This window comes from Chrysochloris asiatica, unplaced genomic scaffold (genome assembly GCF_000296735.1).
Source record: "Chrysochloris asiatica unplaced genomic scaffold, ChrAsi1.0 scaffold00003, whole genome shotgun sequence".
NCBI lineage: Eukaryota > Metazoa > Chordata > Mammalia > Afrosoricida > Chrysochloridae > Chrysochloris > Chrysochloris asiatica.
In genome coordinates, this window is record NW_006408521.1 from 23035588 (window position 1) to 23059558 (window position 23971).

Sequence of the window (23971 nt, forward strand, 5' to 3'; positions counted from 1 at the left end):
CTGGAAAGCAAGTTCAGAGTCTCTTCTGACACCCATTTTTGTCTTCTTCTTTCTTGTCTTCTTAATGACCTTTTATGTTTTTCCTGTATGCTATTCTTGATGTCATCCCACAACTCTTCTGGTCTCTGGTTTTTAGTGTTCAATGTATCAAATTTCTAAGTTCAGATGGGATATGTTCAAGGTCCTATTTTGACTTTCATTGACTTGTTTGAATTTTCTTCATCTTCAGCCTGAATTTGCATATGAGCAATTGATGGTCTGTTTCACAGTCTGCCCCAAGTCTTGTTTTGGCTAATGATATGGAGCTTTTCCATCTCTTTCCACAATTTGATTTCTGTGTATTCCATCTGGTGGGGTCCATGCATACCTTTTATGTTGTTTAAAAAGGTATTTGCAATGAAGTCATTGGCCTTGCAAAATTCTATCATGTGATCACCAGCATCATTTCTACCACCAAGGCCATATTTTCTAACTACGGATCCTTCCTCATTGTTTGCAACCTCTGCATTCCAACTGCCAATAATTACCAATACATCTTTTTTTTTTTTTTCAATACATCTTGATTGCACATTTGATCAGTTTTAGACTGAAGACGTTGGAAGAATTCTTCAGTTTCATCATCACTGGTTTTAGTGGCCATTGTATAAATGTGAATAATACAGTGCTAATTGGTCTTCCTTATGTTGTTGTTGTTGTTGGGGAGAAAGATGAGGCTTTCTACTCCCATAAAGATTTACACCCTCGGAAACCCTGTACAGGGTCGCTATGGGTCAGAACCGACTTGACAGCAATTAACAACAACAACAACAATTGGTCTTCCTTATAGGTGTATGGATATTATCCTATCACAGTGTTGTACTTCAAGACAGATCTTGATATGTTCTTTTTAAAGATGAATGTGAAACCATTCCTCTTCAATTTGTCATTCCTGGCATAGTAATCCATGTGGTGGTCAGATTCAAAATGGCCAATACCAGTCCATTTCAGCTCACTAGTGTCTAATATATTGATATTTATGTGTTCCATTTAATTTTTGACAAATTGCAATTTTCCTAGATTCATACTTCATACATTCCATGTTCGGCTTATTAATGGATGTTTACAGCTGTTTCTCTTTGAAACATCCCTAAGGCTTTACTCCATTTGCGTCCTTATGGTCAACTCTACTTTGAGGAGGCAGCTTTTCCCCAGTGGTATTTTGAGTGCCTTCTAACCTGAGGGGCTCATTTTCTGGAACCCTATCTGACAATATTCTGGTGCTGACAGTGTTCCACTGTTATTCATATGGAGATTTTCAGTGACTAAATATTTGTATGTAGTCCTTCTCTCCTTTTTCCTTGTATGTCTACATCTGGAAGCTCATCTGAAGCCTGTCCACCATGGTTGACCCTGCTGTTATTTAAGATACCGGTGGCATAGCTTCCAGAATCACAGCAACACTCAAGCCACCACGGTAAGACAAACTGACAAGTGGTGGACCACCGTTTATAGGAATAATATGAATGCATCTGGTGTTTGGGGTTTTCCCCTGCTTCCAAATGTGTAGACAAAATGCTGCGACCCTGGGGGAGTGGCAGAGGAGCCGCAGTAGAGTCAGAGCCGGAACCGTGGCTTCCCAGCCCACAGAACTAGGAAAGCTGAGTGATTTGGGGCAGAAGACCTGCTTGCAGAGTTGGGAGCTTTCCAGCACTTCATAAAGAGAGCTAGGTATTCTGATCCACAGTGCCAGAGCTGAACAGTGTGTCCTGTGGGCATCTGTCAGGCACATTAAGGAGCTTTGTAACATTAGCCAAAGAGAGAGGCCTGCCTGACCAGAACAGAGCCATGAGCATTTCTGTCCCTAAATTGTAACCTATTCATTTCCCTAATCAACCCCACAACTGTGAGTATGTCTGAGTTCAGTGTGGCCATTGCAATGAATTTTCAAACTCAGCTGGGTAGACAGTGCTGTGGGAGGGAAAGTTGGTGTCTTTTTTTTTCTTTTTGCAGCTCCTTAGAAAGAAGGATGGTAAGATTTCATGTCTCATACTTAGGACATGTTGTTAAGTAGGGCCAGTCCCTGGAGGAAAACATCAGGCTTGGTAAAGTGGAGCGTCAGCAGAAGAGGATTGACACAGTGGCAGTAACAATGAGCTCACACATAACAACTCTGAGGATGACAGAAGACCAGCAGTGATTTGTTCGGTTATACGTAGGGTTACTGTGAGTGGGAACCAACTAGACAACACCTAACAACAGTAACAAAAACTCTTATAGAAAAGAGTCCTGGTGGAGTAGTGGGTAGTGGTGAATTGCTAACTGTAAAGTCAGTGGTTCAAATCCACCATCGGCTCCATGGAAGAAAGATGAGGCTGTCTGCTCTCATAAAGATTTATAGTCTGAAACTCCAAGGAGCAGTTGTATTCTGTCCTGCGAGGTCACTGTGAGCCAGAAATGACTCAATGGCCATGGGTTTAGATTTGGTTTTTTGGGTTCTTATGGGGAAAACCACCAGCTGCTCCTTGGAAACGCTACATAAGACTGCTAAGAATTGGAATCAACTCCACAGCATGTAACAATTACAACAACAATGGGGAAAAACAAGAGGTCAAGCTGTGCCTTGAGCAGCTTCTAAATTAGCATGCCTAATTCCGGGCACAGCCCTCTAGCCTAGGGTTCAGCCTTCTTTACCATTCCTATCTTTTGTATGCCTCTAATGCAGGTAGACTCATTAACAACCTGCGATCTGCAGAAGATACAACCTTGCTTGCTGGAAGTGAAGAGGACTTAAAACATTTACTGATGAAGATTAAAGACCACAGCCTTCTTATGGATTGCATCTCAATGTAAAGAAAACAAAAATCTTCACCACCGGACCTAATAAGCAATATTCTTATCAAGGGAGAAAAGATTGAAGTTGTCAAGGGCTTCATTCTTCTTGCATCAACTATCAACACTCATGGAAGCAGCAGTCAAGAAATCAAACAACGTATTGCATTAGGCAAATCTGCTGCACAAGACCTTTTTAAAGTGTTGAACAGCAAAAATGTCAGCTTGAGGACTAAGGTGCGTCTGACCCAAGCCATGGTATTTTCAGTAACCTCATATGCATGTGAAAGTAGGACAGTAAATAAGGATGACCGTAGGATTGATGCTTTTGAATTATGGTGTTGAGGAGACTATTAAAAGTGTGATGGGTTGCCCATAGAACCAACAGATCTGTGTTGGAAGAAGTGTCCCCAGAGTGCTCCTTGGAGGCCAAGATGGCCAAACTTCGTCTCTCATACTTCAGACGTATTGTCAGGAGGGACCAGTCGCTGGAGAAGGATATCATGTTTGGTAGGGTGGAGGGTCAGAGAAAAAGAGGAAGACCCCCAGCGAGATGGATTGGCCAAGTGGCAGCATCAACGGGTTCAAGCATGGCAATAGTAGTGAGGTTGGCCCAGGATTGGGCAGTGTTTCGTTCTGCTGTGCATAAGGTTGCTATAAGTCAGCACCAACTCAATGGCACCTAACAACAACAACAACGCAGGAAGGAAGGTAAAAACAAGGATCAGCCCCTAGGGGGCAAAGGCTAAGCAATTGGCCAGGGAAGAGGGGGAGACTAAGAGAAAAACTCTTCCCAGTTTTCTGTTTTCTTATTTTCCTTTTCCACTGTTTAATGAAAGTCTTCTTCACAACTCCTTTCTACAATTCAGTTAACTATTAACAACTGTGGTCAGCATTCGAGCAGGCTTTTTGAAACTCCTCCTATGTATCAAAATTCCTCTTCTCCACTCCACTTTGGCCATTAACCCAGCTACAGAACGTTCTGTCCTCACTTTCAGGGAAGAGATTTTTCCAATAAGTCAAGTAAGCTGGTCCTTGGGGAAGAGGGTGAGTGAGGCAGACAAGCTCTGGGCAGCTCCTCACTACGGGCCAAAAGGAACACTTGGGTAAGGAATGGGATAAAGATAACTGTAGGGTTTTAGTTCTGTTCAGGATTTAACTTCTTTATAAAAAATAACAAGTCAGCATCAATAACCTGCTCAATGTAAAATTTATGGTGGGCAGAGAACAGAAGAACTAACATTTAATCAACACCTGCCATCTGCCAAGCAGGTTCTCAGAATCATGTGGTTCTCGGAATCACGTGGTCAAGGGCTCCTCTGCAGCAAAATGTTCACAAAGTTTAAACAGAATCACTGGGTACACGACTGTCAAAATCCCAGCAGATCAAAACCCTCAGGCTTACATTTCCTACCCCATCAGGAGAACGACACAGGTGGTGGTTATGTTAGGTGACAGAGACATAGAGCTCGGTATCTCCACTGTACAGATGAAGAGACAGAGGTTCACGGACATACGTAAGTTCACTTACAAAGTTACAAAAACGGTATTTTTAACTAGAGCTGCCAAAACATTAATATCACTCCTGATTTAACGGGGAGAAGAGTATGTGAGAAAGGTGAATCTGGGTAAAGCATTCGGAAACTCAGAATTCCCTCAGGTTCCAATCCTACTTGTTACCTATCACCCAAAATCCCACTCCTCCTGACCCCAGCCACCCAGCTAGAAGACAAGGCAAAGCAGCAGTCAAGAAATCAAACGACATATTACATCAGGCAAATCTGCTTCACAAGACCTTTTTAAAGTGTTGAAGAGCAAAGATGTCAGCTTGAGGACTAATGTGCGCCTGACCCAAACCATGGTATTTTCAATAACCTCATATGCATGCGAAAGCTGGATAGTGAATAAGGAAGATTGTAGAAGAATTGATGCTTTTGAGTTATGGTGTTGGATGAGAATATTGAAAGTGCCATGGGCTACCAAAAGAACCAACAGATCTGTGTTGGAAGAAGTGCAGCCAGAGTGCTCCTTGGAGGCCAAGATGGACAAACTTCATCTCTCATACTTCGGACATATTGTCAGGAGGGACCAGTCACTGGAGGATATCATGTTTGGTAAGGCAGAGGGTCAGAGAAAAAGAGGAAGACCCCCAGCGAGATGGATTGGCCTAGTGGCAGCATCAATGGACTCAAGCGTGGCAACAATAGTGAGGTTGGCCCAGGATTGGGCAGTGTTGTGTTATGCTGTGCATAAAGCCGCTATGGGTTGGTACCGACTCGATGACACCTAACAACAACATATTCCACAGAGCAAGAGGCAGCCTCAGTCCTGTTTATAATTCATCACTCAAAATGGAGAACTCAGAGACCAGTCAAAGCCTATGGAAATGAAACAAAGAAATTTATTTTTGGAATATTACATGGATATAAAAGATAATACATATGGCATGTCTTTACAGTTACATATATATATGATATATAGCCTAACTAAAATTTAAAAAACAGTAAGCTCTAAAGAAAGCTTGTTTCTCTTGTTGATTACGCTCCAAGACAAGGCAAAGGCAGCCTATGAAGGCCTCAGTGGTAAGGGGATGTTTTCTTCTTACAGGCTCTGCTGACCCCTAGTATGTCTGGGGGAGTCTCAAAGGCTGAGGCCTCACCTACTCCAGTTTCCATGGTTACCAATAACACCACCTCCTCACTAGCCCCTCCATCAACTCTACACTACTGGAAAGATCTCAGCACTAACTGCCTAGGAAAGCCAGCTTGCTATAGCGAGTTTTAGAATGGGTTAATTGCCACTGGTTTAGAAAGTTTATGGATCTTAGGAACCCAAATCCTCCCCAAATTCTAGGGAGATCCTGCAGATATTGGTACTGGGTTTGAAGCTTGTTCTTGCTTCAGTATGAGGGCTTCAGGGTGGAGGAGGGCAGGGATGAGCGCTCCCTCCTGAAGAAAAGAGTTATTTCTATTTGTAAAGACCTTAGAGTGGGAGCCATAAGTTTCAAGTAGCTGTGTGAGAATTTGTCTGAAGTAAGCAGAAATATCGAGAGAAGTCCGTTCCCAAAGATGGCTTCCCATTTATACATGGCCAGTCACTGTGGGGCACAGTCCCTATGACACAAGTTCTCCTAGAAAGCAATATCCTAACCGTATTCTGATGTGAAGTTCTGTGTGAGAAGCTGAATGGAACAATGCTACTCAGGTAGACAGAATGGTCTGCTCTGATACTCGGGGATCACTGGCTACCAAGAGAACAGCCATCTCAGGAACACCCAGTAGTCTGTGAGGTCAACAGTCCTGCACTGACCCCATTTTCCAACAGTATTCCCTTGTCAGATTGACTACAAAAAGGCAACTGGGCTAAAATGTTTCCCTTCCTGTTTAACAAGGACCCCTGCAGGGCAGTTTCAGTTATGATTCAGATGTTCTCAGGTACAACCACTATTTCCAAATCTTCACTTGGTACTGCAGTGTGGTTTTCAAACCAGATTCCTGGGTCCCAGTGCCTAAGTCCATCACTGTAACAGGTTAGACACTCCAGGGCCTTGGCTTTTCACTGATTTAACCGCACAGGTCAGCATAAGGGGGGGATGATCCGCATCTTTATGCTGTGTCCCTGCATTGCTTCTTTCAAGCTAAAGCCCACAGTGCAAGTGACGCCAGGAAGAAAGGAAAATTTAAAAGCACAAAAAGAAGCATTCTCAAAGAGATTGTTGTAACATGAAAAATAAACATGAACACATTTTAACAAAACACGAGTTTTTGTTAAGTACTGGCTCAAAAACAGTACCTGCCCTCCAAGTCTGAATGAAGACAATAGCCTTCAGTGGCCAATGACAACAAAGGCTACTTGTCTTTGAGTTCACCATGAGATTCCACAGGATTAGAGTGGTTTCATATTAGAAGGCAGCAGCAGATGCTGCTCCCTCCTTACAGGATAGATTCCTACTGGATCACAGCTTCTATATGGTAAATGACCTATAATACCCTTACAGCAAGGAAAAATCATATTCAATAAATTACTTAAACAAAACACAAAAAACACTTATATACACTGCCCCTGGGAGTACATGTCATCAACATCTCTCTCACCACCCCAGCTGCAGGAACAAGACCCTCAGGTACTGATTCCCAAAGATCCAAAGACTGTCTCTTTTGGATCTCAGCTACATACCTACCTCCTCAGTCCGGACCACAAAACTGACTTGATGACACGGAGGTGTCAGGGCCTCTAACCTGGTGACAGACCTGGCTTCACAGAGTATCACCCCTCTCCGGGAAAAGACACACTTCAACAAATAAAGTACTGAATTAAGGATGGACACTACTCAGTCTGGTGATATTAAAATATGACATCAGTGTTTGAAGCCACTGGTATCTGGTGCAAGGAATTTACTTTTTCTTAATAAGTAAAATAGAAACCTACACTAATGGATTTGCTAGTAAGTATTTTTAATAATGACATAAAACTAAAGAAAAGGAGTTCTGAGCCATTGTATACACCTAACCACCTACTGTTTACAATTTAGCCCATCAGAAGGTCACTTGCTACATTGTTTTTCACTACTGCCATTACAGCAGTAAAGGAAAGAGCAAGCCTGGGGAGATGGCTACCACACAGACACACGGCCATACGCCGCTCCCCCAGAGTCTCTAGCCCAGCACTGTCAGGAGCTTTGCTTGGCATGTGCTTCCCCACAGAGACCTGACTCCACTCCAGTACACACGTGAGAACAGTTCTGCTCAACAGAGCCAGGCACACACCTGAACTTCTCCCCTGCCATATGCTACTTCTGGGTAGGGGAGATTTTAAACTAGATCAAAGCCATGGTTTACCTCAAACATATCTGAACGTTCCCAACCACCAGAGCTCTGGTACCATCTCCAAATTATACCTGTGCCTATTCTGACAAGCAGAGAGGCAACTGCTCTTCCAACACTGGTGACAAGCCACAATTGCTCCTAAATAAGAGCCTTCTTTTGATTCAATCCTATCGGCCCAGCCAAGATTGCTGCTCACTTCCCTTCTTCTGGCTCCCAGCTTGCTCTCAGGAGATGGTCTAGCCTGCCTCTGACCTCTTGGAAGAACGGGATAAACTCCCACCCAGGAGGAGTCATCCTGTGACATATGACCTGGCAGCCCATTCTAGTCCCACTCCAGAGCTTCACACTACAGACAAGAATTTCAACAAACCTCTTCTGAGCTCTCAGTGACTCTTCTGGAGTCATAGTGACTGGGCACAGGAAGACTAATGGTCAGTAGGAGTCGATGGCACAAGAGCTGTTTCAAGTGAGTGGAAAGAAAACAGCTCAGCAAGCTGATTTGAACGTCTCTGAGAAAAGGGGCAGGGGCAGGGGGTGGGTGTTGCTGATGCAGAGAGGGCGAGGTAAGAGGCAAACAGTTTAATAACTGAAATTTCTTAAACTACTGTATCATTCTGAATTCTCCTTTTTCAATATTACAGGTTCAATGTTCTTCAATTCAATCTCAGACCCAAGAACTGACAATTTCCAGGAAACCTGTGAATTCTTTGGACACAAATAAAGTACTTAGAGACAAAGCTCATGAGATAAAGAGCTTTCTCACAGCTTAAGGTGAAAAAGCGTGCAAGACACTAGGCTCAAAGGCTACGTAACCTACACTTTTAGACTACCTATCTCCCTCCCCGAAATATGGCTTTAAAACAAAGACATAAAATAACTAACAAATAAAATACCCTCCAACATTAACAACACAAAGTCCTAAAATATCAGTCAAAAATAACATCAATCCACAAGGACTGGTAGGACTTGAAAGATTCACTGACAGCTAAACATACATTTCATAGTTGTAAAATACAGAATCGGCCTAAACACTACACTGAACACTGGAGCCCGCCGGATCCAGCCATTCATTGTGCTGGATAAGCTGATTGACTGGTTAGTGGTTTCCCCATATTTTTTTAAAAAAGAGTTCATAGCATTCGCTCCAAAGGCACAGTTTGCAAACAAACATCCAGAGAGTGGGATTAGAGGTATCAGTCAGGTATTAGCTGGCTTTCACACAATTCAAAATGCAGCAAGCAAGCTGCAAGTCCAAGCACTGCTGTGAATGGTAGTAACACTCAGCCCACTAAAGAGAAAATTCCTGGGTGGACGACAGAGGAATTCCAGATCCTTCAGAGGAATCCTAGGTGGAAAGAGAAACAAGAGCACTGAGCATATTTATCATTATTTCTTTTTGCAAACATCCCACCTGAAAGCTAGAGGATCTATATCTAATATTTGTTCCAATCTGTGAGGATTAGACTTTAAGAATTTATGACTCTGTAACACAGTGGTTAAAGTGCTCAGTTGCTAACTAAGAAGTTGGCAATTCAAACCCACCAACTGCTCCATGGGAGAAAGACGTGGCAGTCTGCTTCCATAAAAAAGTACAGTCTTGGAAACCTAATGGGGAAGTTAGGTCACCTCACCTGCAAGACGTTACCATGTAAACATAACCTCAGTCCATTTGATCGAATCTTAGTTCATTAATCATCTTATTGATAATAAGAGATATCCCTTTATATTAAGTGTGTATTTGGTAACTAGGGCTACACTAAGTTCTTTAGGTACATTATCCCACTTATCCTTCCAACCAGTTAGGTTGCCATTTTCTGGATGAAGAATCTGAAGCCTGCACAAGTCAACTTGCCCCAAGATATACTGCTGTTAAGTAGCAAATCTGGGACCTGAACCCAAGCCTAACTGAATGCAGACTTGTGTTCCTGCCCCAACTGCCCCTTTTACCAGCAAATGTGTACTAAATGCCCACTAGACACCAGACACTGGCATTACTGAGAGTAAGAGAAAAAAGGGGACAGGAGACTCCATATAGATGAAGTCTGATCTTTGTTTTTCAGAAGAGAAAATAGTTACTGCAATAATACAAGGAAAATAAACAACTACCAAAATCATATTAGATACAACATTTTATTTGAGCCAATAAGATTTCAGAGAAAAAAGAATGATCTCTGGCGACATTAGCCAGAGGAGATTTCAAAGAGGAGGGAGGTTTGATGGGGGGTTTGAGATGGGCTCTGAAGTCTACGTCTGGTTTGACTGCTGAAAATCACAGCCAGTTAGTAAGTGGCTCTCAGTTGGGAGTTAGTTTACCTTTCCTTTGTCCCCTTAGCCTTTATAGGGCCAATATCTGGAGGCATTTCTGGTTATCACAATTAGGAGTGGGTACTTCTGCCATCCAGAGGGTGGAGGTCAACAATGCTCTTAAACACTCTACAATGCACAGGACAGCTCCCACAGCAAAGAATTATCTGACCAAAATTTCAATCATGTTAAAGTTGGGACACTATGTACTAAATAAATATCTTTGGAGATTATATGATTGATGATAATAATAAAAATGCATTACTTTTTACCAAGAATATTGTTTTTATAAGGCTCACCCCCTCACCACAAAAATACAGAGGGTAATATTCATAAAACTGGCATAAAATAAATACATGGCAATTTAATCTGTAAGCCTGGAGACTAGAAGAAAGTTCAAATCTAGTGACACAGTCAGATGCAGAGAGGGGACTCAGTTGTGGGAGTCGCCAAGCAACTAAGAGAAAAAACAAGAGCAGGCAGCTTTAGAGCTTCGGAAAACGGGACGAGGCAGTGGGGCAGGAGACAGAGGGCGTGACCAGGGAGAGGGAAGTGGAAATGCCATCGCCTGATTCAACTGGAGGGCATTCACTATCTCAACACCTCTATTTGGCTGAACCACTGATATTTTTGAGAATCTAATTAAAACAATATATTTCTCCCCCAGAGAAATGCACGTACGCAACCAACCTATAAAGATGCATTTTACAGACCCCTTAGGAGGCCCACAAATAGTAGGTCAAGAATTCCTATTCTGAAAATTCTCAGTGAAATACTAAACCAGATTATTTTTAAGTGCATTTCTTTCTTCCCAAAACATAATTGTCAATATACACTTATGATTTCTTAGTAATCTTCCAAAATGAAAGTGACAAAAGATGTAATTCATACAAAATAATGCAGGCATCCTTTGAAAATAAATTATGGCTAGTTTTAACTAATTAACATGGAGGATAAATATTTAGCATATATAATTCCAACACTGAATGTGCCTCAATCAGGCAACTCAGCCTATAAGTCAGAAGCAAGGAGGGAAGAACAGAAAATTCAAACAATTCAAATTCAAATAAGAAGGAAACTATACTGCCAAATAATTTTCTAGGAAAGAATAAAGATTTATGTATGAGGATTGGGCTTTCTGTTCTTTCTTTTCCTGATGTCTCAAATAGTAACTGTGCTCACATCTCAGAGAAAACAATGAATAGCACATCACAACAGAAACTGACTTCATTTTTCACATGAACCCTATGCTCATATAATGAGAAAGTCTTATCCAGTTTTCTTGATAAACAATTATAGTACCTGTTAATGCCTTAATAATTATAATGTGCTTACAAAACATTTTGACCAAAATCTGTGAAGTAGACATTAGTGTTCTTCAGCTCAGAAGGAGTAGCTTTACAAAGAAATGATGACTCAATCCAAGTCTAACTACTAATTCCCACGGTCCTTCCAGTGCAATGCCTGGCTTCTTCACAGGAGACCAGTGACGTAGCCTCTTCACAGAGGAACACGAAACTGCTGCCTTTATACCTGAAATGACTAGCAGTCCCGGCATTAAATAATCCTTCTGGTCTTCAATAGCCTCAAAACCATGTTGTATGATAAAATTTCCTGTGTCCTTCTGCCTGAAGTGTTTATCTGGAAAGCTTTGCTGAATAAGTGAATCTAAAGTTTACACAAAACAGGAGCATAAACTATCTCATATTTACTGAGCATACACACTCTCAGCACTTCCATGCTTGGTTTAAACAAATTCATTTACATTTGTTTACACTTGTTTTTAATTTTCTTAATAAGCAGTCAAGACGTTAAACGACATATTGTTTACGTAATTCTGCTGTACAAGACTGCTTTAAAGTGTTCAAGAGTAAAGATGTCTGTTTGAGGACTAAGGTGCACCTGACCCAAGCCATGGTATTTTCAGTAACCTCACATGCATATGAAAGTTGGACCATGAATAAGGAAGACTGTAGAATAATTGATGCATTTGAATTACTGTTGAAAAAGATTATTGAAAGTATCATGGACTTCCAAAAGAATAAACAGATCTGAAGAAGTACAGCCAGAGTGCTCCTTGGAAGCCAGGATGGCCAGACTTCGTCTCTCATACTTCAGACATATTGTCAGGAGGGACCAGTCACTGGAGAAGGATATCATGTTTGGTAAAGTGGAGGATCAGAGAAAAAGAGGAAGACCTCTAAGTAGATGGAGTGGCGGCAGCAGCAATGGGCTCAAATGTAGCAACAATTATGAGGTTGGCACAGGACCAGGCAGTGTTTCAGTCTGTTGTGCAGAGGATTGCTATCAGTTGGTACTGACTCGATGGCACTTAACAACAATGAGCATCCTTTAGATATTTTATATGTGCGTTCCATCTGTCCAAAGACACAGGGACCACACTGGTCTGAGTGCACAGTTCTATAGTCAGCATCTGTGGGCAACAGACATCTGCTGAATGAATGCAATAGCAAAGTTTATGTAGCTTCTAACTAGAACAACACTACACTACAAATTCAAAACTATGCTGACAGACTAGATGCAGCAATAAACTAGATTCCATAAGAATAGAAAATGAGTACCATTAGTACCTTTTTTCCCCTCTTTCTTCCCCTCAGACCATTTCAATCTTGTTGGTGTCATCTTGACAGCTGGAGAGCCAGAAAAAAACTGTAACAAGAAAATTTTACAGTAGCTTAAGTGTTCTGACATTCCAATAGACAGTCTTTACTATCAGAGGAATTATTCATTTGCTCAAATTCAATGTGAAGAGTTAGTTACTGAGACTGACATACTTATCTTAGTTGATTTTATTGGTAGCTTAATGAAGTAACCATGCCTGGGATACCTTGAAGGACTACACCACAAGTAATGTAGTATCAAGGACTAGCTCAAATGTCATCTGCCCTGTGAAGCCTTCAATTAGAATGAATTGCTCTCTTCAGCATGTATGGCATAGTTACTTCACTGTATGCATGGACTTCAAAAAGTTCAGGGAAACATGGAATTGAAAAATAATGGAATCTTTCCATGAGCTTTTGGAATCCCTCTCTCAGTGATCATCTGGGCTTACGAGTGTGTTTACGGAATGAGTCAATGAATCACTGAGAACCTCCCCCAGAGAAGATAGCATAAAGGAAAGAGTTCATTGAAAACAAGCACAGTTGAAGGGCCCACCGAAACACAAATGACAGTGTAACAATATCCCCCCTTTGTTCAAGTACACACATACAGACAGGAAGTCTGAAGCAGTTTCTTACTGAGCTCACATTTTCTTTGCTGGCTGTATTCAATTCACCAACGGCCGCGGATTCCGGAGTAGGGCCCTCGTTTTTCTTCTCTGACATCATCTGACTCCCCAGGACCTTCCGCTGATTTAGAAAGAAAAAAAGTACTTTACTTATATACGTCTACTTTGTCTACAGAGTCCTAGTGTGGTGCTGTGGGTTAATGCGCTCATTTGAACCACAAGGTAAGCAGTTCAAGCTCACCAGGAGCTACTGGGAAACCCTACACAGGGATGCTATGAGTCAGAACCAACTCCACAGCACATAACAACAACAACTGTGTTTATGCAGGAAAAAGATGAGGCTTTCTGCTCCCATAGAGATTTACAGCATCGGAAAACCTATTCAGGGTTGCTATGTCAGAACCAACTGCACGGCACAGTACCACCACCAGCACCACTGTGTCTATATTATAGCTAAACTGATCTTCAAGACCTCAGGTTCTTTAGGTTAGAAAAAAAATCTCAGTTTTCTGAAAAATTCTGTGAAGATCCTCCCATGCCATCTTATACAGGGGTCAAAAGCACATTCCCAAAAATACAACTACAATCACAGCCTTTCTTCTGGTGATGATTCTTCCTCTACATGTTGAAACAGCAGAAGCCACTTGCTAGCCTACTTAAACTAGCCAACACAGGCCAATTTCAGAGTGCCTCTGAACTCCAGTTACTTACCAGTTTAATTTTTTCCCAAAAGATGAATGGTCTCTAGCAGCTATTAAGAGTCCCTCGTCCTTCCTCCTCCCCCTACTAAAGACACTTAGGCTGGATCCGCTTTAAGATTTTACTTCCCTGTCATGTCATCACACAGGTTGGAAATTTGGAGAAAATCTATACGAGTTCCTAATATAGCCATAAGAAGCTACAGGCCTTCATAAGGGGATCACATGACTATTGTGCAATTCCAAGCAAGACTAACAGTCCTTCATCTCTAAACAGCTTAGGGGCTGATGTAATCTACTGTAACAGCTGACAGTGACAATTCTACCATCTTGGAGAAATCTTCCCTTTTTTCCCCTTGGAGAATAAATTTGAATTCCAAAAAAAGAACATATCAAACCCAGAACATTATACTCCACAACTGAAATCCCAGCAGCAATACCCAGAATCTCCTGATGCAGTCAATTATTTACATGAGATGAATCCCAGAGGGGGGAAATCTAGACCAAAGAGGTATCAAAGTGTGTCCACAATCAAATAGTTAGAACACAGAAGCATTAGGAAAATAAGACCAGTAGCATTCTCCTTTTGAAAGTCAGCTGGTACCTTAGAGTGAGCTGCACTGGATACGACAGGAGCCACAAGACTAGCTGTAAAGCTTCCACTCACTTCTTTATTAAACGGTGCTGAAAATATACGTAACACAACATACACCATCTCAACAATTTCCTCAGGTACAATTTATCCACTGAACTTATTAAAAGACATCTCACCACTCCTTTTAAAAAGCTACTGAACAGTTCAAGAGGGAGCCTGGGTCCAGAGGGCACGGGGGAAGGCAGAATCTCCACTGAGTAGTAGCCAGTTTGTCTGGGTGGGACTGATGAAAGGAGATGGGGATAGCACTCATGCGGTACAACAGTGAATAATGACTATCAGGACTGACTGTGAGGGTTGGAAATGTAAAGGTAGACGTTTGTAGCAAGGGGAGGGAAGTGGTTGTCTTTGCAGTCCTGGAGCAGAGAACCCTAGGACCATCAAGGGAGAAGAGTGGAGTGTGGGACCCTACCCAGAGAAACAGTGACACCAGAGACAGAGGCAAAGACGATGACGTGGAGAGATGGAGCGGCTGGGAACTCTAGACCCAGAGAGGGAGAGGGGCTGTGTGCTGATGACCAGGGGGCAGGCTTGCAGGGTGTACCATCTGGTTGGTTGATGATGCATGGAGTGGACTGTAATCATGGCAATGAAATGATATACGATAGGATGAATGTAAAGCTAATGTTCTCCCATGTAGACTATCATATAATTCACAATAAAACATTTTTTTAAAAAAGGATATTTGGTTGTGACAAAAAAAAAGAGCTACTGAACAAAACCTTACATTTATTGTGTGACACTGTAGGATCAGCACTGGACTACTAACCACAAGGGTGGTAGTTCAAAGCCACTAGCTGCTCCTTGGAAAACCTCTGTGAGTCAGAACTGACTCAATGGCACTTTACAACATTGTTAGCTCAAAAATCTCTTTATAATGAAAACACTTTACCTCTCTATTTCATAAAATCTGCAAAGATTTGTGTTTATACTTGTTATAAAACGACTTATCTTAAGAGAATTATAAGCTCTTTTCTAAATTCTCTTATATTTGCATTTCTAGTTATAGTTGTTGTTGTCAAGTGCCATCGAGTCGATTCCGACCTTCCGACCCATAGCGACCCTGTATAGGGTTTCCAAAGAGCAGCTTTTCTAGTAGCAATTAATAATACAGAAAAAGCCAAGAGAACAGCTCCCTAAGAACTGAAAACTACACCCACCTAAGTTCAGATAAAAATACATATATTTGACTAACACATAAAGAAACATTCATTTGACGATCATTTTAATTTTCTTCAATCAGCTCTATGACAGAAATCAGATGGGATGACAGGCTTCTCAAATGAGGAGGAAAAATCAAAGATGTTTATATTATTAGCCACATCTAGGCAGGTGAATGTACCTCTAGGGGCCTAACAGAGAAAATCTTGATGTCAAGTAAGCCTAATGTCCCAGAGGCTACTGACCTCAGCAAACTGAATGCTAAACTTGTATATATCATACCTAGGACCAAAATTAAGGATAGATGAAGTTGCAACTGCTAACCAGCTTTAAAAGAAAAAAACATTAGAAGGACTCCTTATAATGTTACTAAGGAACTCTGGTAGCGTAGTGGTTATGAATCGGGCTACAAACTGCAAGATTAGCAGTTCTAAACTACCAGCCTTTCCATGGGAAAAAGATGAGGCTTTCTGCTCCTGTAAAGATTTACAACCTCGGAAACCCTGTACAGGGTTGCTATGAGTCAGAACAAACTCCACAGCACATCACTACCACCATAATGTTGTTGGTATAGATTTTAATGGAAATAAAACAAGTTATAGAGCAAACAATAGTGCTGTTCACTCTCCAAATAACCAGAACCTTGCGTTAGTTTAATCTAGAAATTCTGAACCCCATAATCAATGTGTAGGATAAGCAAAGGCCTGCAGGTCAGTTCAAACCCACCAGCTGCTCCTAAGAAATCATATGGTGCTGGTTATGTGCTGTGGCGTCGGTTCTGACTCAGAAATCCTGTATAAGGTTTTCAAGACTGTAAATCATTACAGAAGCAGAAACCTCATCTCTTTCCCACGGAACCACTGGTAGTATTTGAACTGCTGAGCTTGAGGTTAGCGGCCCAACTCGTAACCACTACGCTACCAGAGCTCCTTTGAAAGGCCTATACAGGGTCACTGATGAGTCCTAACAATAACATCAAGTATCTACTGCCACCTGGTGGCAATGGACTTTAAAGACAGGTTCAGTTCAACGAAGAAGACTTAAACTGAAGCTGCAATTGTGCTGAACAACAGCACAACTGCATGTTTTGTTTTTCCCTTAAAAACAAGATTATTAATTAAATTGATAAAACTGATAAAAATATTAAGTTCACAAACATGAGAGGCACTTAAAACTCACTAACCTATTGGAAAATCCATTTTTCTAACAATCTCACTTCTCCGTGAATTGAGACTCACAGAAAAGCATCTAACTGCAAAGAAAGTGTTAAGGACTCTGTTTTCAGCTTTAGAGGAAAGGAAAGGGCCCTTATTTCTTTTACTTCACACTTCTCTCATCATCATTGTTGTTAAAAGTGCCATTGAGTCGATTCTGAGCCATAGCGACCCTGTATAGGGTTTCCAAGGAACAGCTGGTGAGCTTGAACCACCGACCTTGCAGTTCAAATGGCTTTGCAGTCTGATGCATTACCCACAGCGCCACACAACTCCTCTCTCATCTTAAAGCCCATGATTTATACAGCTTCTCTCATTTTGAAACACAGCAAAATGCTTTGAAAAATAATTATTTCCAAATTATCTCACTGTCCTCTTGCAAATGAGCCATTTATAGGATCACAAAGAGAAGAAAACTGCTGATGCACAAGAGAAGTCAGAGAGATTTCCTTTCAGCAATGCTGAGATGACAGCATCGTGTCCCTACCTTAATAAGCCCACTGAAGGAACGGGAGCGGGTCCTCTTCTGTACCCATGGAGTAGAAGGTTCTCGCCCTGGTGTTTGGGTCGCAGACTGCTTATTAAACTAAAAGAAAACATTTTATTATTATTCTCCCATCAAGAGACAGCATCCTGTGATGATGAACAGCGAAGTCTAGAAAAGTCCATGAGAAAGAGAAACTATATATATATATGGATTAGTGGGGCTGCAAGCAAGTCCCAAAGGCAGAAACAGTGCTGCCAAAGAGAAGTCAAAGTTCAGTAAATTACTCTGAGGAATCCTGCACTTCACAGTCCTTATTTTATAAGCACTGAGTCTGAGTTAATTTTCCTACTTTACAAACAAGAAAACTGAGACTCAGAAAGCTTACATAACTTGCCCCAAATAGCCTGATGATACTCAAGATATTCTGCAAATAGCATGTTGAACATACAGAGTCATCAGCACAACCTAAGATAGGAAGTCAGTTAATAAAAGTTGCACAGGATTAAAAATGTGACTAAAGCTTCCACAACCTCCCAACCCCAGGGCCAGGGGTTGCTGGTGATTAAGTGATACCAGTGATTCCCTTACTTTGCTATTCATTAGAATCACCTAGCCAACCCATGTCAAACTGACTGTCATCTAGTCTATTCTGATTCATATGGACCCTATAGGATGACCAAAGCTTTTTAAATGGGTGCGTATCAAGACTGCCTACCAGCGTTCTGCTCGGAGAAAATACATCAAACCCTGTCCATTCAATCAGTATCAGCTCTCAGAAGGTAGCCCAGGTCAAAAAAGGGAAGACCCAAGCATTGTATATACTCTCACTCAATGCTTTGATTAGCCACTCATCTCCCCACTTCAAATTAATAATAAAACAGTGCTCAATTCCATGGAAGGGATTGTAATCATTGCAATGAGACAAAACACGACAGGATGAGTGCAAAACTGATGTTCTCCATATAAACCTATCCTCAATTCACAATAAAAGCTCTAAAAAAAAAAAAAAAGTAGTTAATTCTACTCTGCTGTCTTTTAAAACTGTCCTTTTTAATTTTCTCAATTATAATTCTGTAAATTTGTTATCAGTTGAGGTTCAGATCTGGAGGCTTAGATCCAGGTGTTCTCAAAATTAATTACCACAGCAGATAGGAAATCTAGTCACCCCTAAACAGAAATACCAAGAGCAAGTAAAAACCAACCATTGCTGATAATGTTGGCAAGGATGCACTAAGGTGGGCCCGACCACATCCAATTGGTAAGAGCATTACTTGGTAAAACTTTCTGGAAACGATGTGTCCAGAGCTTTTATCAAATGCATATTGAAAAGCACACATCATCTGTGAAGCACTCTCCCTCTAATACTTCTAATGATTTCATCTGTAATCTTCACAACCATGAAACAGGGACACTACTATTACCATTAAAAAAAATGAAGTTCCGAAACATTTCAGTATTTGCCAAGAAAATCTGGAAAGTTTAAACTTTGTAATAATACATTGGTAACCACTGGTTCTCAACAAACCTGGTTAGAGAAACTCCAACCAAACTTGGATCCTCCTGTTTAGAAATCCTCCTGTTTAGAAATCCAAGAGCCTGTATGCTTTTCTCTAGTGGGGCAGTAGTACAGAGATCGCCACAGAGGTTCCACAGACAAGCTTGTTTTTGTGGCTGAACCAAAACTTGAGCCACTAAGAGTCAAAAGTTAAAGGAGATACTTAACAACATTCCCGAGTGATTTACAACAAAAGTCACATTCCTAAAGTCCCATCACTATCTGCCTGGCTACAGGTACCTGTCTAATAAGCTGTTTCTTCTTTGCTGACTCCGGCATATTGTGTACATGTTGAAACAGCTCTTTTAATGCCTCTTCCGTGCGTTGTTGGGTCTCCTCCAGATGAGAGCAGGAATCTACCCGATTCTGTTTCTGAGATTTTGTCAGCTGGAAAGACTTAGCATGAACTGAAGTTATCAAATCAAGGTCATCCTAAAGAAAAATTAAAAGAAAAGCACATTAATATATCCTGCCAGCTTTGTTTTCATGTTTCCACAAAAGCTCAGAGTCAAAAGATGGAAGGGTTGGTGGAGAGGGACTATGGCAATCTTAATACTTTTATCAGATAAAGAGGATCCTTTAATTATCAGTTACATTAATAGTCCCATTTACATGACCTGCCCAAGGAACCGAATACTGCCAAGAGTTACACTTGTGAAAGAGTTCAGTTTTCAAAGCATCTTTTAAGCTCCTGTAATTCTCACTGCTATCCTCTGAGGAAAATACCATCATTACTATTTGTCAGAAGAAAAAAATTGAAGTTCTGCAACCAGCTGAAAGTCATCTAGATACTGATGGGACAGTATTCCAACCCAGGGACCCAGGTACACTGATTGTTGGCAGGTGCTCTTTCGTACACATAACAGGAGGAAGGCAGCAACAATCCCACGGCAGTAGGCACTGTGGGTTAATGAGCTGGACTGCAAGGTTAGTTTGAATCACAAGACTGGCTCCTCAGAAATCCTATACAGAGTCTCTATGAGTTGGAACCAGCTTGACAGTACTTAACAACAAGTAAAAGAACAAAGTAGCCCTGGTAGCTAGCACAGTGGGTTATGAGCTGGGCTGCTAACAGTTTGAATCTACCAGTTGCTCAGCGGGAGAAAGATGAGGCTTTCTGCTTCTGTAAAAATTTACATAGGAACCCTATACAGGGTCGCTATGAGTCAGAACTGACTCGGTGGCTTACAACTACCAAGTCAGAGGAACAAAACCCAACTCTCTAAGAAAGAGAAACCAGTTGAGACCAAACAATAACTCTTTTCCTGGTCATACCAAATATATACTGAATTAAAGATAAAGACTAGCTAAAGGAATAGACAAACTGGCATAATCAGAAACAACTTTCTAACTGAAATTACAAATACCTTTTTTAAACAACATAAAAGGCAGTTATACACATGGACCTCACAAAATGAAATACACAGGAATAAAGCTGATTATTTATCTGTGGGAAGAGATGGTGGAAAAGCTCAATATCATCAGCCAAAACCAGGCCAGGGGCCAATTATAGAACAGATCATCAACTTCTTATATACAAGTTCAAGATCAAACTGAAGAAAATTAAAACAAGTCCACAAAAGCCAAAGAATGTACTTGAACATATCCCACATGAATTTAGAGACTATCTCAAGAACAAATTGGATGCATTAAACACTAATGAACAAAGTCCAGAAGAGCTGTGGGATGACATCAAGAACATCATACAGGAAGAAAAAGGTCATTAAAAATACAAAAAAGACCAAAATGAATGTCAGAATAGATGCTGAAACTTGTTCTCCAGTGCAGAGATGCTAAAGCAAGTGAAAGAAATGGGAAGTCAAACAGCTGAACAGAAAATTTCAAACGGCAGTTTAAAAAGACCAAGTATATTGAAATGTGCAAAAACCTGGAGTTAGAAAGCCAAAAGGAAAGAACACACTCAGCATTTCTCAAGCTGAAAGAACTGAAGAAAAAATTCAAGCCCTGACTTGCCATACTGAAGGATTCCATGGGCAAAACACTGAATGATGCAGAAGGCATCAAAAAAAAAAAAAAAAAAAAATAGGAGATACTCTGTCACTGTACCAAAAAGAAATGGCCGATGTTTAACCATTTTAAGAGGTAACACCAATGGCGCTGAAAAAAGGAATCCAAAGTGCACTGGAGGCACTGGCAATAAAGAAGGCTCCGGGAACAGATGGAATACAAACTGGAATCTTTCAACAAACCCATGCAGCACTGGACGCACTCACTCAGCTATACCAAGAAATGTGGAAGACAGCTCCCTGGCCAAGTGACTGGAAGAGATCCATATCTGTCTCCAGTTAAAGAATGTGGAACTCATCAAACAGTATCATTAACATCACATGCAAATAAAATTTTTCTGAAAATAATTCAAAAACAGCTTCAACAGTGCATTGACTGCCAGAAATTCCAGCCAGATTCCTAAGAGGACATGGAATGAGGACTATCATTGCTGATGTCAGATGGATTTGGGTTGAAAGCAGAGAATACCAAGAAGATGTTTACTTGTGCTTTATTGACAATAGAAAACCTTTTGAATGTGTAGATCATGACAAGCTCTGGATAACACTGAGAAGAAAGAGTATTCCAGAACACCGAATAGTGCTCATAAGGAACCTGTACACAGACCAAGAGGCAGTCATTAGAACAAAACAAGTAGATACTGAATGGTTTAAAATCAGAAAAGGTGTCCACATTCTTTGGAATTCTTTCCCCATAATTATTCAATCTGTATGCTGAGCAAATAATCAAAGAAACTGGAATAGCTGAAGAACTTGACATCAGGATTAGAGGAAGTCTCATTGACAACCTGCAACATGCAGATGATGCAACATTACATGCTGAAAGCAAAGAGGTCTTGAAATACTTGCTGATGAAGAACAAAGACCACAGCCTTCAGTATGGGTTGCACCTCAATGTAAAGAAAATCTTCACCATTGAACCAATAAATACCATCATGATAAATGGAAAAAAGATTGAAGTTGTCAAAGACTTTATTTTGCTTGCATCCACAATCAACACTCAGGGAAGCAGCCATCAAGAAATAAAATGACATACTGTACTAGGCAAATCTGCTGCACAAGACCTTTATAAAGTGTTCAAGAGCAAAGATACCAATTTGAGAACTAAGGTGCTTTGAAAGTTGGACAATGAATAAGGAAAACCGTAGAACTGATGCATTTGAGTTATGGTGTTGGAGAACATTGAAGTGTACCGTGGACTACCAGAAGAACAACCAAATTTGTGTTTGGAGAAGTACAGCAAGAATGCTCCTTAGAATTAAGGATAGCCAGACTTTGTCCCTCATACTTTGTACATGCATTATCACAAGAGACTTGTTGTTGTTGTTAAGTGCCATCGAGTCGGTTCCGACCCATAGCGACCCTGTACAGGGTTTCCGAGGGTGCCTGAAAAAGGACATTATGCTTGGTAAAGTAGAAGATCAATGAAAAAGAGGAAGACCCCCAACAAAATGGACTGCTACAGAGACAGCAGCAATGAGCTCCAGTACTGTGAGGAGGAGAGGGAAGCAGGCGGTGTTTCCTTCTGTTAAATCGGAACCAACTCAACAGCACCCGGTAACAACAATCACCTTCCAAGACAGACTAAACAGAAAGTCAAAAAGTGACTGCATTTGTTTTTTAAACTTCTCACTTTTGTTTATGCTTAGGGGACATTGATTTTATATTAATAATGGTAAAATGATTTGGAAAAGGATAGCAGGAATGATGTATAACTTAACTATGTAATCAATGTTACTGAATTATACCTATAAAAATACGTTTTGTTCTGTATATTTTCACAACAAAAATGAGGTATTTACATTTAAAACTTTTTAAATGTTATATTTTAAAAATAAAAGTTATTTTAAAACTCAGCATAACAAAAATGATAAGTAATCTGTTAAAAGGCATCATTCATTTTCTTCTAAGTCTCAAGTCTTTCAGCCTTTTGATAGAGGGCTGAACCTGAAAAAAGAATACATTACATAAAAGTATACTTCCATTACCATAAAATGTTTAATATTCTGCATTTTAGAGATTTCATCAGATGCTACAAGAATGTATAAAGGCTTTATAGCCGATGTCATCACTCACACAAAGTGTATCCCATCAGTCCCTCAGGAATACCTCTGGAGCAGACAATACTGTACAGAGGAGACACTTTCATTTCAGCATATTACTTTCTTCTCAATCTTCCTTATCAAAAGTATAGATAATTTTTTAACTGTAATTACATGGCTTTACTTTGATTTCATAGTTTGTTTTAAAACGTCACTTATTTTAATTACCTCTGTTTCATTGTTTGGGCTGAGAGTAATTTCTATTTCTTTCTTACCTTTGATACTTGGGTTCTGGAGCCTAAATAGTGTAATCTGGCACATTCCCGAATATAAGCAGGAGCCTTGATGAGACAGAAAAGAAAGCCATGACTCAGTGGTTAGTAGGACAGTAACTTCCAGGCCACAAGGACAGTAGTCTCAAATGGTTTGACAGGTAGATTACTTTGAAAAACCAAAAGATTCTCAAAATGCTCTATTTCATTGTTTCCTCTTTCTTGCTACCAAAAAGATATCTCAGCAAATCGTACCAAAACAAACCCAAAAAAATGTGCTTATGAAAAGACACCAATGTAGTTGTTATTTTAAAATTTAAACACGGCATGTATATACTCAGATAAGTCAGAAACAAAAACTATAGATATTTGCAGTAATGTTTATATATTGTCGTTGCTGTTAAATGCCCTCAAGTCAGTTCTGACCCACAGTGACCCTATGAGTAGGATTTAGGAAACGGTAAATCTTCTGGGTAGCAGAAAGTCTCATCTTTCTCCCAAGGAGCGACTAGTGGGCTCGAACCACTGACCTTGTGGTTCTCAGCCCAGTACTTACCCTAGAGCCAACATGCTCCAATGTTTATACTTCTTGTTGTTGTTAAGTGCCATCGAGTCAGTTCCGACCCACAGCGACCTTGTATAGGGTTTCCAAGGAGCAGCTGGTGAGCTTGA

General features: G+C 40.7%; 1 protein-coding gene across 1 annotated transcript in view; it reads right to left on the reverse strand.

Moving 5' to 3' along the window:
- ARHGAP19 (Rho GTPase activating protein 19) overlaps nt 1-23971 on the reverse strand; it is a 142244-nt gene that overhangs the window by 55063 nt on the left and 63210 nt on the right. The window contains exons 7-11 of the mRNA XM_006831456.1: nt 23303-23368; nt 19199-19390; nt 17404-17502; nt 13199-13309; nt 12530-12608 (exon numbers count right to left, since the gene is read on the reverse strand). Of these exons, the coding sequence (XP_006831519.1) occupies nt 12530-12608; nt 13199-13309; nt 17404-17502; nt 19199-19390; nt 23303-23368 (547 nt within the window). The remainder of the gene's footprint in view (nt 1-12529; nt 12609-13198; nt 13310-17403; nt 17503-19198; nt 19391-23302; nt 23369-23971) is intronic.